The 12845-nt window shown below is 41.7% G+C and overlaps 1 protein-coding gene across 1 annotated transcript; it reads right to left on the bottom strand.

The window, feature by feature from the left end:
- Nucleotides 1–1019: 1019 nt before the first annotated feature.
- On the bottom strand, nt 1020–11513 carry LOC138603794 (uncharacterized). The gene is made up of 9 exons (XM_069675704.1): nt 11422–11513; nt 10899–11100; nt 10528–10789; nt 9041–9082; nt 8866–8948; nt 8597–8788; nt 7125–7215; nt 3212–4690; nt 1020–1816 (listed from the first exon to the last, which is right to left on the bottom strand). Exons 1-9 carry the CDS (start codon nt 11511–11513, stop codon nt 1809–1811), a joined length of 2451 nt encoding a protein of 816 aa, XP_069531805.1. The 3' UTR covers nt 1020–1808.
- Between the last annotated feature and the right edge of the window lie 1332 nt (nt 11514–12845).

Raw genomic sequence — 12845 nt, 5'->3', positions numbered from 1 at the left:
TCGATTACATACTTGTGTCCAAACAGTCCATGTTTGTTCAGGTGTGTATGTCTAAACAGAAGTGATCCACTCAGCGATCTTGCATTCAAACCACGGCCTCCTCATTAATTTGTTTGAACCAGGATGTGCTCGTGTGACTGAAGTGTCCTCCAGGGTTTAAACTACCCTGTTTGTTCACCTCGCCTCCTGAGACGGTAATCAACCAAACCTTTGTGTAAACGTCTGTTTTTGTTCATCTGCACTGATAGCGTCTGGATTTTAAATGTACATGACAGAGTAGCATTTCATGTTATACCGCATTATAGATCTGCTGTTCTTTTGTCCGCATAATCACGAACACAGCTGCTCAGGTTGGAACTCAACCTTTCACTGCTAAAAAAGGATAATGCCAGAGTTGTCACTAACATTGGATATCATCGCTTTGGGCAGGAAAAGAGCTCCTCTCCAGCATGTTCCTTTTTCTGGATCTTTTTTTTTTTTAAACGTTAGACGTGGCTCTCTCCCTTAGGGGCGGTAATGGCATTCTCCATGACAACGGCGGTGTGACACGGCTGTGCCCTTGAGGGCCGGGCGCCCCCTCTGGGGGGAGCGCCGCGGAAACACGACAGGGTCAACGGTCACCTCCCATCATCCACCAGCAACCCTTCCTCCTCTCTCTCTCTCTCTCCTCAGGTGGAGCAAGGAAAGAGAGAGAGAGGGAGAAAGAAAGTCTTAAAGCGAGCCCACTCAGTCCAGGCCTGGCAAACGTGGAGCTTTAGCCACAGGCGGTTCTGGCTAGGTCTCCAGCTCCTTGCCGTTCCTCCAAGGCCAGGGCTGGATCAATACGTATAGTAGTGCGGATTCTTTTGGCACCCAAGTATAGCTATGCAGTGTTGCCCCGAGGTATGGGTCCGTTAAAGACATAACAGTGTGTGCATGTGAGCAAAGTGGACTGAGTTTATTCAGGAAGGTGTTGAGATGCTTGGCATAAAACTGATGCTTCCGACAAGGATATTTTATTTATTTATTTTGTTGCATTAAATTCAGGGAATTCTCGTGTCTGCATTAAATATTGCATGGAGTTATTTTATTGAAATACATGTTGATTCTTAGAAAGAGGACGGCCTTCCTCAAGACATTTAGGACCCTTAAATATTAGAATAATTTCTAAGTTTTTTCTTTTTAAAAATTGTACAAAATGTCTCACTTTTGATATATCTGCCAGAGCTCATGTGCTTAAAAATACCCCACAAATATACAGCATAGCTTCAACATCATTTTTACAAACAATGCTCTTCTGCCACCTGGTGGCTAAAACGCAAAACAGTCTGAATCCAAGTTCATGCGTTTTACTGCATTCTTTGTGTTTTAAAGCATAAAAATATACATCCTGAAGGAGAAAATAAAATCCGGCACAAATACATAATAAGCCTTATTATTACAAAAAAAAAAAAGCTCCCACGTCAGCATTACATCCGTCTTGGCACGTCTTGAATTAAAACTCAAAAGGAAGCAAAGAAAAAACAGGATATTATCAGTTCAACAATTCATGTCCTGCACATTTGGCGTGTTAACAACAGAAAATGTTTATGTTCAACCAGTGAACATCAAGTCAAACATAAAAAGAGACAACGCGGTGTCTTGAGGAAAAAATACAAAAAAATAAAGAGCTATCAACTCTTGCTTTTTGTCAAACTGATGCAGTTCGTCTTCTAAGAAATTGTTCAGCTGTCGTTCGAGCCAGTTGGAGGTCACATGCCAAGCCTGGTGTCCTTGGTCAGCTCTGAATCCTCATCCTAAACAAAAACTTCCATGTGTGAGGAAGCCGGTCAGGCACCTGCCGCAGAGAGAGAACACAAATATTTACATCACATATTTCCTCTATAGGCAGGAATTAAAATGGCCTTGGGTAAACACTCGGAGATCGACATACATCGTACATTAAGCGCCTCCAGTCAGTTTTTCATGCCAAGAAAGCCTCAGAATGTAGTCACATTTTTACACTAAATAGTTCCTCAGAAATCTCCGGAGGCCCTGAGGGCTGTTAGAGGTCTCTGTTGTAGCGTAGTCTTCTAGTCAGTAATTACATAACCATTCCTATTGAGCAGTATTACCATATCAGCATAATGCCGAGTTCAAAGTAAAATTCATATGGTGATGCATACTGGTGCGTTGTGCTGGGAGCAGCTGGCACTGAAATGAATATACTGGCCACAAAGAGAGGGAGAGCAAAAAATTCTTACCCTGACCCTTTGGGGCCTCCGTAGAAATACCCACAATAGAACAAAAAAAATAAGTATATAAAGTAAGTAATTTTGACGCTTAAGTTTACAAAATCTCTATATATAGTGTGTCTATTATTATCAGAGAGTAGTGACTGACTGAACAAGGGAGTAACACAGCACCAATGTGTCATAAAGCCCCTGAAAACATGGTTTCAAAATAAAAGTCTCTCTCTTCAAAATACAATATTCTATTGAAGATGAAATATAAAACAAAGTTACACTTAGGAAAGAAAAATATTATATAAAGTTTTTTTTGAATTTTTGAGTTTAAAACCTGATGATGCAGATTAGCTGAGAGTCAGAGTTAGAGCTGAAAGATATCCAATTGCTATTATTTTAATTACATTGGAATTTCAATAAAATTTGTGATATTAAAGGGAATGACATCATTATTCTCATTTTAATTGAAAAACATATTATAATGATTATGCAATTTTTGCGGGGATCTGTACCAAACAAAAATATCTGATACTTACGTCTGTGTATGATGTGTAGGCCAGAACATCTCTGCAGCACAATATTTAAATTAAAATAGTATCTTAACACATTTCACCTTTAACAAATATTGCGCCTCCTGCGCTTTGAAAATTGCAGTCGGCCATATTGCAATTTTTGATAAAATTTAGATTAATTGTTCAGCCCTGGTCAGAGTTTATTGACAGTAGTTGCAACAGGAGCAAACAACCCGGAAATTCTCAGTTTCATACAGTTTCATTAAAAGTTTACTGAACTCTGATTGGTGCACGGTGATACATGACATTTTTAAGATTGCCTCCCACACAATAGAAGATAGAAGAAAACAGGACTTTAACTAAAACCCTGTTAGAAAATATTTTCAATGTCTTTAGACATCACATCCTTTTTGCCCGCTTTTTTCTGGTGTCAAGTTTGACCTTACTACGACACTGCAATGACACTAAACCCTACAGCTTGTCTGTGGTACTCACCGAACTGGTATAAGGACCTGGGTGATGAGGGATGCGTACTGTGTGGGCCACTCGGAGCCTGAGAGCTTAAACTTTTCCCGTGACTCGGGATGCGGGACCTCTGCACCGCCAATGCAACCGCCTGTGCAAACCCGGACGGGGCTGAGCTCCTGTTATCCTGAAGGTCCTCATTGGAGGGTTTCATTTGCCCATTTGATGGTAAAGAGGAAGATGTTCTCTCCTCGAAGACTTCTATGTCTTCATTGTAGAAAACAGGCGGAGGAGGAGGAGGGAAACAGTCGTCCTCTTCCTCCTCATCTTCCGTCTGTTCAGCGTTGGTAGCACAATGGTCCGTATCTGTTCTTACACACTCTCTACTGGGGCTTTGAAGTAGTTCATTCTGATCCTCGGGGGAAATCTGACCCTCACCGTGAAGTCCTTCTGCTGCTTGTTCCACCTCAGATGTAGCTTCAGGTTCCTCTTCTTCTGCTCTTTCAGGCTCCTCTTCTTCTGCTCTTTCAGGTTCTTCTTCTGCTCTTTCAGGCTCCTCTTCTTCTGCTCTTTCAGGCTCCTCTTCTTCTGCTCTTTCAGGTTCTTCTTCTGCTCTTTCAGGCGCCTCTTCTTCTGCTCTTTCAGGTTCCTCTTCTTCTGCTCTTTCAGGCTCCTCTTCCTCCATTTTAGGTTCCTCTTCTTCTTTTTCAGGCTCCTCTTCTTCTCTTTTAGGTTCCTCTTCAGTTTCAGGTTCCTCTTCTTCTCTTTCAGGTTCCTCTTCTTCTTCTCTTTCAACAGTGTCCCCAACCTCAGACGGAGATGAGCTTTGACCATCTGTATTTTTATCTAAATCAAGTGGAGGTAGAGGAGGATTCGGCAGATTAGAAGCCTCTTGAGAAGAGCCTTCTGGACTCAACGAAGGACAACATGGATCCTCCTCAGTGTCAGTTTGATCCCTCAAAAGCTCAGAAGAAGGTTCACTGTTTGAGTAATCTTCTATTGTTATCGTCTCTGGAACATTCAGGCTGATTTCAGCATCCGTTGACGTCTGTTTCTTAGCTGGAACCACTTTAAACGTGGTCATTAACCTCCTCTGTACCGGATCCTCCCACTCAGGCTCAGTGGGGAGATCGGTTGCTAGAACAGGTTCGAGTTTGCCGCAGTAGACCCCGTTTTCTGAACCCCTGTGCGACTTTGAAATCAAAGAGGAGCTGTTGTTTAATTTCGGGATGTTTGCAGAATTCCTCAAACGCTTCACGAGCGCTCCCCTGGAAATGGACGACGTCAGGACTTTCGCGAGGGCGCAGCGGGCGTCCGAGAGGTCTTTCCCTCGAAGCGAAGGCAGGTACTGATCGGCTGCTTCGTGGAGGTGAGAGAGCGATGGGCGTGAGAAGGATGAGGATGAGTGTGATCGGGATGGATGCGGGGATGAGGATGAGGAGAATGATATGGAGTCGTACTCGTCACTTTCTCTCAGCTCTTCCAGCCTATACAGGGAGTCAATTGTCCCTGGAGAGACAGCAGAGAGTTAACTGAAAGATTTATCATGTATATTTTACAAACAAAGAAGCAATACTTGGGTCACTTGTTTAGAGAAATAAGCACTTATTCTTAAGTGTTTAAGTTCAATTAATTATTCACAGCTTTATTATAATAAGAAAATACGTCATAAAAATGAAAACAAATGAAAAACAACACATTTAGTAAAATGTTTATTCTTTTGGAGTCTAAATGAATCAGCAGAAGAATAAAGATCAAAGAATCATAATCAAATATGCAAAACATTTATATATAAAAAGGTAGAACTATAAAGTAGAGACAGAAATAAGCATAAAATAAACAAAGATATTTTATAGTTTGAATCAAAGGCACAAGAATTAGCTTACAAAATCTAATTAATTAAAACGAAAGCACACAAAAAAAGAATAAAAAACAGAAAGTTACAGAATTTACAGCAAAAACAACAAACAGAACAAGCAGAAAAACAAATAAATAAGTATTCAAGTGCAGCAGGCGACAGGGACACACATCCATAAAAAAAAAGCCACTAAGACGGGAAGGAGGAAGAAGAGGCCAACGCAGGAGGAGGACGGAGAGGTGAGGAAGAGGGGTGGTGGAAGGAGGAGAGGAAAAGGAGACAGCAGCAGCAGCAGCAGCAGCCCTCAATCACCCCCTTCAGGTAACACAGAGTCTGTAAGCAGGGAGGAGAGAAAGCTCGGCTTTAGGGCGGCCATCTTTGGTGTAAAAGGTCTCAAACACAAACACAAGATGTTTGGCGTTAGAGGGGGTATTATGCTGTTTCACCTTTTAAGACATAATGTTACAATGTTGGATGAAGTTTCAAATCTGTAGGTAAATGTATGTTGGAGTAATCCCCAGGCTTCTCAGCTCACTCTGCAGGCTGCTGCTAACGCCAGGTTTCACACAGTTTTTTCTACACGGTGCACATTGTGATGTCATAGAGTGTTGGCCAATCAGAAGAAAGTGGGCTTGTAGGGGCAGGGTTTCTTAAAGGGACAGAGCCAGAGACTGCATAAAAAGATGGACGACATGACAGCTCCCTAAAAGTGAAGCCAAAACATTTCGCCCCCTGCTGACTGGCTGCAGTATAGCTCATAAAGCCCGCCTCCTCCATGTTAACAGATGGGACATGAGTCAAACTATAAAATCAAAATACACGCCAAATACATTTTTCTCAAACATGGTTTCTGTCATTATAGTTAGTTCTTATCATGCTGATGCTTGATGCTGTCCAAGTGTTCATTTTTCTGACACTTTTATTTTTAATCAGTTATTTGATGCTGTAAAAAGGATGATTGACAGCTCTGTTGACAAATACAGCTCCTGCAGCCGATCTGTTCCGGATTAGCAGAGTAGAGGAGGAATGGCGAGAGGAGACATTTTGGCATCAATACCGTACAATGAAAGCAGATGGAGACGCAACGTCCATCTATATATATGTGTACAGAGCTGACTGAGTCATTTCAGGCAGAGGCTGTTTGAGGGCCTGCACAGAGCACCAGTGTGAGAAACGTGAGGAGTTTTTTAAACTGTAAATTATGCTAAGCTACTCCACAGGTATCACAGAGTGAAATATGAACAATTTTAATTTAGCATAATACCCCCCCTTTAAGGCTAAATTTGAACTCGTAATGATGGTTATGTAAGTGTAGGAGGACAGGATAAAGAGGCCTGGGGGTTGTTTTTCCAGCCTAGCATGGATACAGTGTCAGCAGATTGTTGTACTATCACAGCTAAAAGAAAACAAAGGAGTCAACCAAGGAGGCAGATAATTACACTCAAAACTTAAAAGCACAGATCCCTAATAATGTCTAATCCAAGAGCAGTCATTGTCCGTTCAAGTCTGTGAAAGCAGATCAGTAAAAAGGAGCCGTGCACCAGGTGGTGAAAGCATATCAGACAGACTAATACGAGGAATGAAAGCTTGGACAATAGAGGGATTTATCTCCGAGCAGACTGAAGCCAATATGTTCCATGAACGAGCCTCTCCGGGGTCACTTTAATTGCCCTGAACAGGGTTAAATTGTTCTGACTGATAAAAGCGGAGTTTTGCGGCGGATTTAACTGCTAAATCGACCATTTGATGGTATTCGCTGTGACATTTTAATCTTGATTTAACTTCAATCTCTCTTGACCTCGTGCGGCGCGGACTGAAGCTGTAAGGATTTGGCAGACACAAGAATTCACCTTGCTTTAAAGCCTTTTGATTTTCTACTGAAATACTGTAAAAGGGCCAATTGGGATCATTGCAGAAGCATATTTCATATCTATAGCGTCTGCTGTTTCAGTGATGCTGCCTCAACAATCAACACTAGACGGCAAAATAAATAGAAAGCTTAAATTAATACCTATTTTATTCTAAGGGGCCTAGACAGTCTCATCATAAAGGTCAAAGTTCATCTATCAATAATGAAGATTTTACCTTTAACCTCTGAGTGTCCCCCGTGGTTGTTTGCACAGGGAGGAGGAGGGGCCCTCCTCTTGGTGCTCCTTAATGTAGAATCTGCAGACCGCTACAGAGAGATAATGACATCATGGGAGGAGGTTTTAATCTCATTACATCTTGTTTCTACATTATTTGAAAGACACTGACAGACAGAGACTAATAACTGAAATTAAATCAGTGCTACATCGACATTACGTTTCCTTCAGACGGTATTTAATTGATATCTGTTGGGTTGGAAGAAAAAGTAGGATGAAGCAGGAAGGAGAAAGAAGAAGGAGATAGAAGGGGGAAGGAGAGAAGAAGAAAGAAGAAGAGGGAGAACATACCAGGAAGGAGAGAAGAAGAAGAAGATGGAAGAGGAAGGAAGAAAAAAAAAGAAAGAAGTCGAAGAAAGAAGGGGAAGACAGAAGGAAGGAGAGAAGAAGAAGATAGAAGAAGGAAGGGGAGAAGAAGAAGATGGAAAAAAGAAGAAGTAGAAGGAGGAAGTAGAGACTTTTGAGACTTTAAAATAACTTTATTTAAAAAGACATTCTAAAAACAATCCTCTATCTATTTCAATCTAGAAACAATACAACTAAATTTACGCTCACACCCACACCCACACCCACACACCGAAAAAACTTTGTCATTCTAGAAATTCAACACCAGACAGCCATTCTCCCCCAGCGAACACAGCACCCGCCCAACAGCCCACACAGCCCTGAACCCCTCCAAGTTATTTGTCAATCTGAAAAAAGCATATTCTACTCTCAAGCGGGCTGCCACCAAACCCCTCAGACAGCGGACCGGGTCAGTCCAGCCCTCTCCAACAATCCTGTTCCTTCTACTTCTCCAAATTGCCAACTTGGCACTTGCAAAAATAAAATTCAGAAGAACAAGAGATTCCCTTTTCCTGACAGAATATTTGGGTCCAAAGACAAAGAGAGAAATAGAGAACATTTCTCCTAAACCCCCCACCCACTCCTGCAGTACCTTAAAAACACCAGCTAGTCTGGGACATGACACCACTACATGCTCTAAAGTCTCTGGAGGAAGGAGAGACGAAGAAGATGGAAGAAAGCAGAAGAAGGAGGAAGGAGTGGAAGAAAGAACGGGACGATAGAAGAAGAGAAGAAGAAGATAGGAGGAAGGAGATAACAAGAACAAGATAGAAGAAGGAAGGGGAGAAGAAGGAGAAAGAAGAAAAAAAAAGAAAGAAGGAAGAATAAGAAAAAAAACAAAAGAAAGACGAACCAAGAAGAAATAGATGATGAAAAAGAAAGAAAAAGAAGAAAAGGAAAAAAGACAGAAGATGAAGAAGAGTAAAGACGAAAGAGGAAGACTCAAGAAGGCTGAGCAAACAAAAGAAGAGCAATTAAAGGGAAGAGGAAAGAAAGAAGGAAAGGGGGAGAAGAAGCAGGAAGAAGAGGAAAGAGGGTAAAGAAGAAAAGACTTATTGCCAAACCCACCTGTGCTCCTCTGAGATGACAGGTGCTGAGGTTGTTGGGGACGCTCTGCGACACACCCATGGGCGGCTGAGGGGCTGGTCTCTTCTTGCGCATGTCTGCTGTCAGGGTGTTGGAAGACGAGGAAACACTCTGCACGTTCGTACTGACTCCCACTTTGAGGCCTGGAGAACCTGGAGCACTCCCTGTCCCTTCCTACAGAGAGGGAAACCTACATTTAGGTAAAGCAGTAACTCACATTAAATCCATCATAAGCTGATAACAAAATGTACCATGTCTGTTTTTTTCTTCCGTCTCCTGAATAAGCTGAGAAACCCCGTGTTCTCCTTCTGTTTCTTCTCCTTCTTTGGCAGCTCTACACCATGAAAAACATCTTGATTATTAAATGATGATGAAGCACAACAAAGGATAAAACTGACACTTTGCAATGACGTGTTTATGTGTTACCTTCTAGTGGAGGTGGTGAGATGACCTCTGTTGGCGTGACAGCTGTTTCAGATAGAAAACAAAGCAATTATCAGGTCAGCACAGAATGAACACGCACACACATATATAGGAACAGTCAGACAGTCAGACAGTAGAAGCTCAGTGTGTTCTTGCATAATTAGCTTTGTTAAACGATGTTTTAATGCTGGCCTGCTGTGTTCAAGGTTTGCAAATCGTCTAAATCACAGACTGTATAAAAAGATGGACGACATGACAGCTCCCTAAAAGTGAAGCCAAAACATTTTGCCCCCTGCTAACGCCGGGTTTCACACGGTTTTTTCTACACGGTGCACATTGTGACGTCATGGAGTGTTGGCCAATCAGAAGAAAGTGGGCTTGTAGGGGCGGGGTTTCTTAAAAGGACAGAGCCATAGACTGCATAAAAAGATGGATGACATGACAGCTCCCTAAAAGTGAAGCCAAAACATTTCGGGTGCTCCCTGCTGACTGGCTGCAGTATAGGTCATAAAGCCCGCCTCCTCCATGTTAACAGATGGGACATGAGTCAAACTATAAAATCAAAATACACGTCAAAAACAGAGTTTCTGTCATTATAGTTAGTTCTTATCATGCTGATTTACGTCCAAGTGTTGATTTTTCTGACACGTTTATTTCTAATTAGTTATTTGATGCTGTAAAAAGGATGATTGACAGCCCTGTTGACAAATACGGCTCCTGCAGCTGATCTGTTCTGGATTAGCAGAAGAGAGGACGAATGGCGAGAGGAGACGTAACTGAAGTTTCCATATATGTGAACGTCTGCTTCAGACCAACACAAGAAGCTGTTAAATACGCCGACGTGCGGGATCTTGGCTACAACGGCTCCACCCGCCGATCTCTCTAAATGACGTCACCATCGAGCCAAGCTAAAACTGCTTCTTTAAAAACACTTTACACAGCTAATTCAAAAGAGCTAACGTTAGCATTCAAAATATTACTAGCTTTGCTAGCTAATATAACCATTAGCAGGAATTAACCCCTTTTTTTGGTATCCATTACTGTTAAACTGTCATGTTGGCTAGGAAGTGGTTATACGCTAATGCTAGCTGCCGTCAACTGAAGCTAATGGGTCATTAAAGATGTCGTTTAACCTAAAAATAATGCCTGATATACCTTTGGATTTAAACTGTTAATTGTCTTTTCTGAGCTTCTTCCCCTGAGTGTGATGTCAGAGGAAAATGGCTGTCGGAAGAATGTGGGGATTGTGATCGATGGTGGCTAAATTCGGAATACATATTGAGTTAATTTCTTATCAAATGAAAGGTTTGAATTTTGCTAGCCAAAAGAGCTCAACTGCATCTTTTTACAACATGCGCAAATAGACAAAACAACGGAAGGAACAAAGAAGAAGAGGATGTGTTTATATGGCAGTTTGTTGACCTCTCAAGGCCACCGTAGTAAAGCTACAACCTCAGCTTCAAAAGTCTGCAACGTGTCCTCTAACATACCTTTTTCAGCCGTCTTGGGTTGGTGTTGATGCTCCACAGCTGTGTCTTTGGCGAACACTTCCCTCAGCCCGTGGTCGTTCAAGCTCTTGCTCAGATCCAGCGGCTCTGTGGACTGAGAGTCTCTCAGTAAGACGGTCGTTTCCACTTGAAACTCGCACTTTTCACACATCGCTGGCAGCAGCATCTCGAGGGGCACTTTGGGATTCACGCGCACCACGGCCTTGTGGGATTTATTGTAGTTGATCAACAGGCGCACAGATGGCTGCAAAGAGAAAGAGAAATATCGATTGTTATTAGTTATGGCTTAAATCTTTCTTACTCTGTATAACTAGGTGATATTATAGTAAAGTATAAATTGCCGATCTTTTTACCTCAGGCATGTACGGCCTCCTGATCTTTTCCTCCATCCCTTTAGGCTTCAGCACAATCTTCTCCGCTTCTAGTGAGCCAATAGGAGAGTTGGGTTTGAAGCGGATGTTGTTCTTGTTGGCCGAGAGAAACTCGACAGTGTAGTCTGATGGATTCAGGTGGTAACTTGCACAAAGGGTCACCAGCAAGTCCATCACTGGTTTACTATGAAGGGAAGAAAACAAATGACCATAAATGACCTGTATCTTATTATCTTGCAATGTTTTTAAGTCCCAAGGGTTGTTATATTATTCAGGTGCAGGTATAATATAAAACTAGAACTTTTCATGGAGGAAACAGGTCCATAATTTGCAGAAAAATAATTAAAATATCTCTTTGCATGTACCAAAAAAAGATCAAGGTCCAAAACACTGGATCCTACATTTCCCATAATGCTGTCCTGACTGACAAGGCACAAAAAAAGTGCCATTTACATCCATTTCGGTCACCATACCGACTATAACTTGCACAAGGACTGTGGCTTACCTTCCATGCACTGTAGCCGTCTTCTCCAGCCCCCCTGGCAGAACCACAGACAGACAGTGCTCTGTGTCCAACGGATTCACCTGCTCATCCATTTTTACAGGACCTCACGGGAAATCGAAAGACTCTCCAGATCTAATGTTGCTCCTGACGTCAGGTAAACTTCCTAAAGGATTAGAAATATTTTAGTATAGAAAATATTTGCATAACCTCATGCCCCCAGATGATGTCAAAGAGAGTTCAGGTTGTTGAAGCAGGAACTCCATACAGTGAATTGCTTGGAGCACCTCTGTATAATTTCAAGAATAATCTTGGAAAGCTTGACTCTCATTTGTATGCCTTATTCACTCCACAAGGGCTACAAGTAACAAATATTTTCTAAATTTTACTACATTTGATCAGTCTGATGTTCGTTTGCTCGATTAATTGGTCTATTACATGACATAATTGAGCAGAATCCCTGCATGCTTTTCCTGAGAGATACTCAACACAGTAAAACTGATTGTTTTGTCCAACCAACAAAACCTGTTTACAGTAATTGAAGATGAATAAATCCTGACAACATCCACATTTCTGAATGTAAAAATCGCTAATGTTTTGCTTTGAAAGTTGCTTTTAATGTGAACAACTATTAACGGTTATCGACTAACCGTTGAATAGCAGTATAACACTGTTAATCTACTCGACACCAATACTCTGTTAAAAAAGAACTCTTTACTGAAAGCAATAAAAGTAAACCCGAACTTAGATTTTGCTAAATCAGCCCTTTCATTCATCTTCAATGTTGTAAGTGAGCTTATGCAGTCGTCAACGGTCAAAGCTTTTAAAATGCCGCAGAAATATTGAATCAAATGTAAAGGGTTACCTGACAGGCCTCTTTCTCACAGTCCAAAAGAAAAAAAACGATATTCCCACATAAAAACAACGAAAAAATAGGCAGAGTGTTGTTAAAACTTCAGTTACAAGCAGTAACGTCAACGAGTCCAGAAAACAACGACGCAACTTGCAACGGTTATCGACGCTGTTCAGGTTTAATTAAAGACATTCTCCGCCTCCGTCCAGGAATGTAACCTCTCTCTGCCCCGAACTTTGACCCTGTGTGCTTCTTTTCCATCACATGAACAAACCTCTTTAAACAGTTTGATTCAAGTCAACGCCCTCGGTGTATTTTAAGCGAGGAGTTCACCGGAGCGTGCCAGCAAAACAGCTGTGTGTATCTGTTCATCAACACGTGCGTGCCACAGTTCCCTTCCGTCAGCGCGTGGACAATGACACGCGCGTGCACAGAGGTGACTGAGTACAGTCGACTAACAGCTATACAAATAATACATTGTAGTTTTTTTTACTATTAGTTAACATAACTTAAAACATCATTCATTTATTTTTACTGTATCATATCAATATATTTTACGTGCATTATTGCAACA

The sequence above is a fragment of the Semicossyphus pulcher genome, unplaced genomic scaffold (genome assembly GCF_022749685.1).
Source record: "Semicossyphus pulcher isolate SPU_LCO1_2020_fin unplaced genomic scaffold, fSemPul1.0.p SCAF_24, whole genome shotgun sequence".
NCBI lineage: Eukaryota > Metazoa > Chordata > Actinopteri > Labriformes > Labridae > Semicossyphus > Semicossyphus pulcher.
The sequence above is the reverse complement of the archived record's forward strand: the minus strand, read 5'-3'. Positions and strand labels throughout refer to the sequence as shown.

What these genes read in the sequence shown, in the direction of transcription:
- LOC138603794 (XM_069675704.1), bottom strand. Translation starts at nt 11,513, where the DNA reads ATGGATGAGCAGGTGAATCCGTTGGACACAGAGCACTGTCTGTCTGTG. An exon ending in ACCCAAGACGGCTGAAAAAG is followed by an intron (nt 9,083 to 10,527) that starts GTATGTTAGAGG and finishes TATCTGAAACAG; the next exon opens with CTGTCACGCCAACAGAGGTC. An exon ending in GGAAGAAAAAAACAGACATG is followed by an intron (nt 8,789 to 8,865) that starts GTACATTTTGTT and finishes CCCTCTCTGTAG; the next exon opens with GAAGGGACAGGGAGTGCTCC.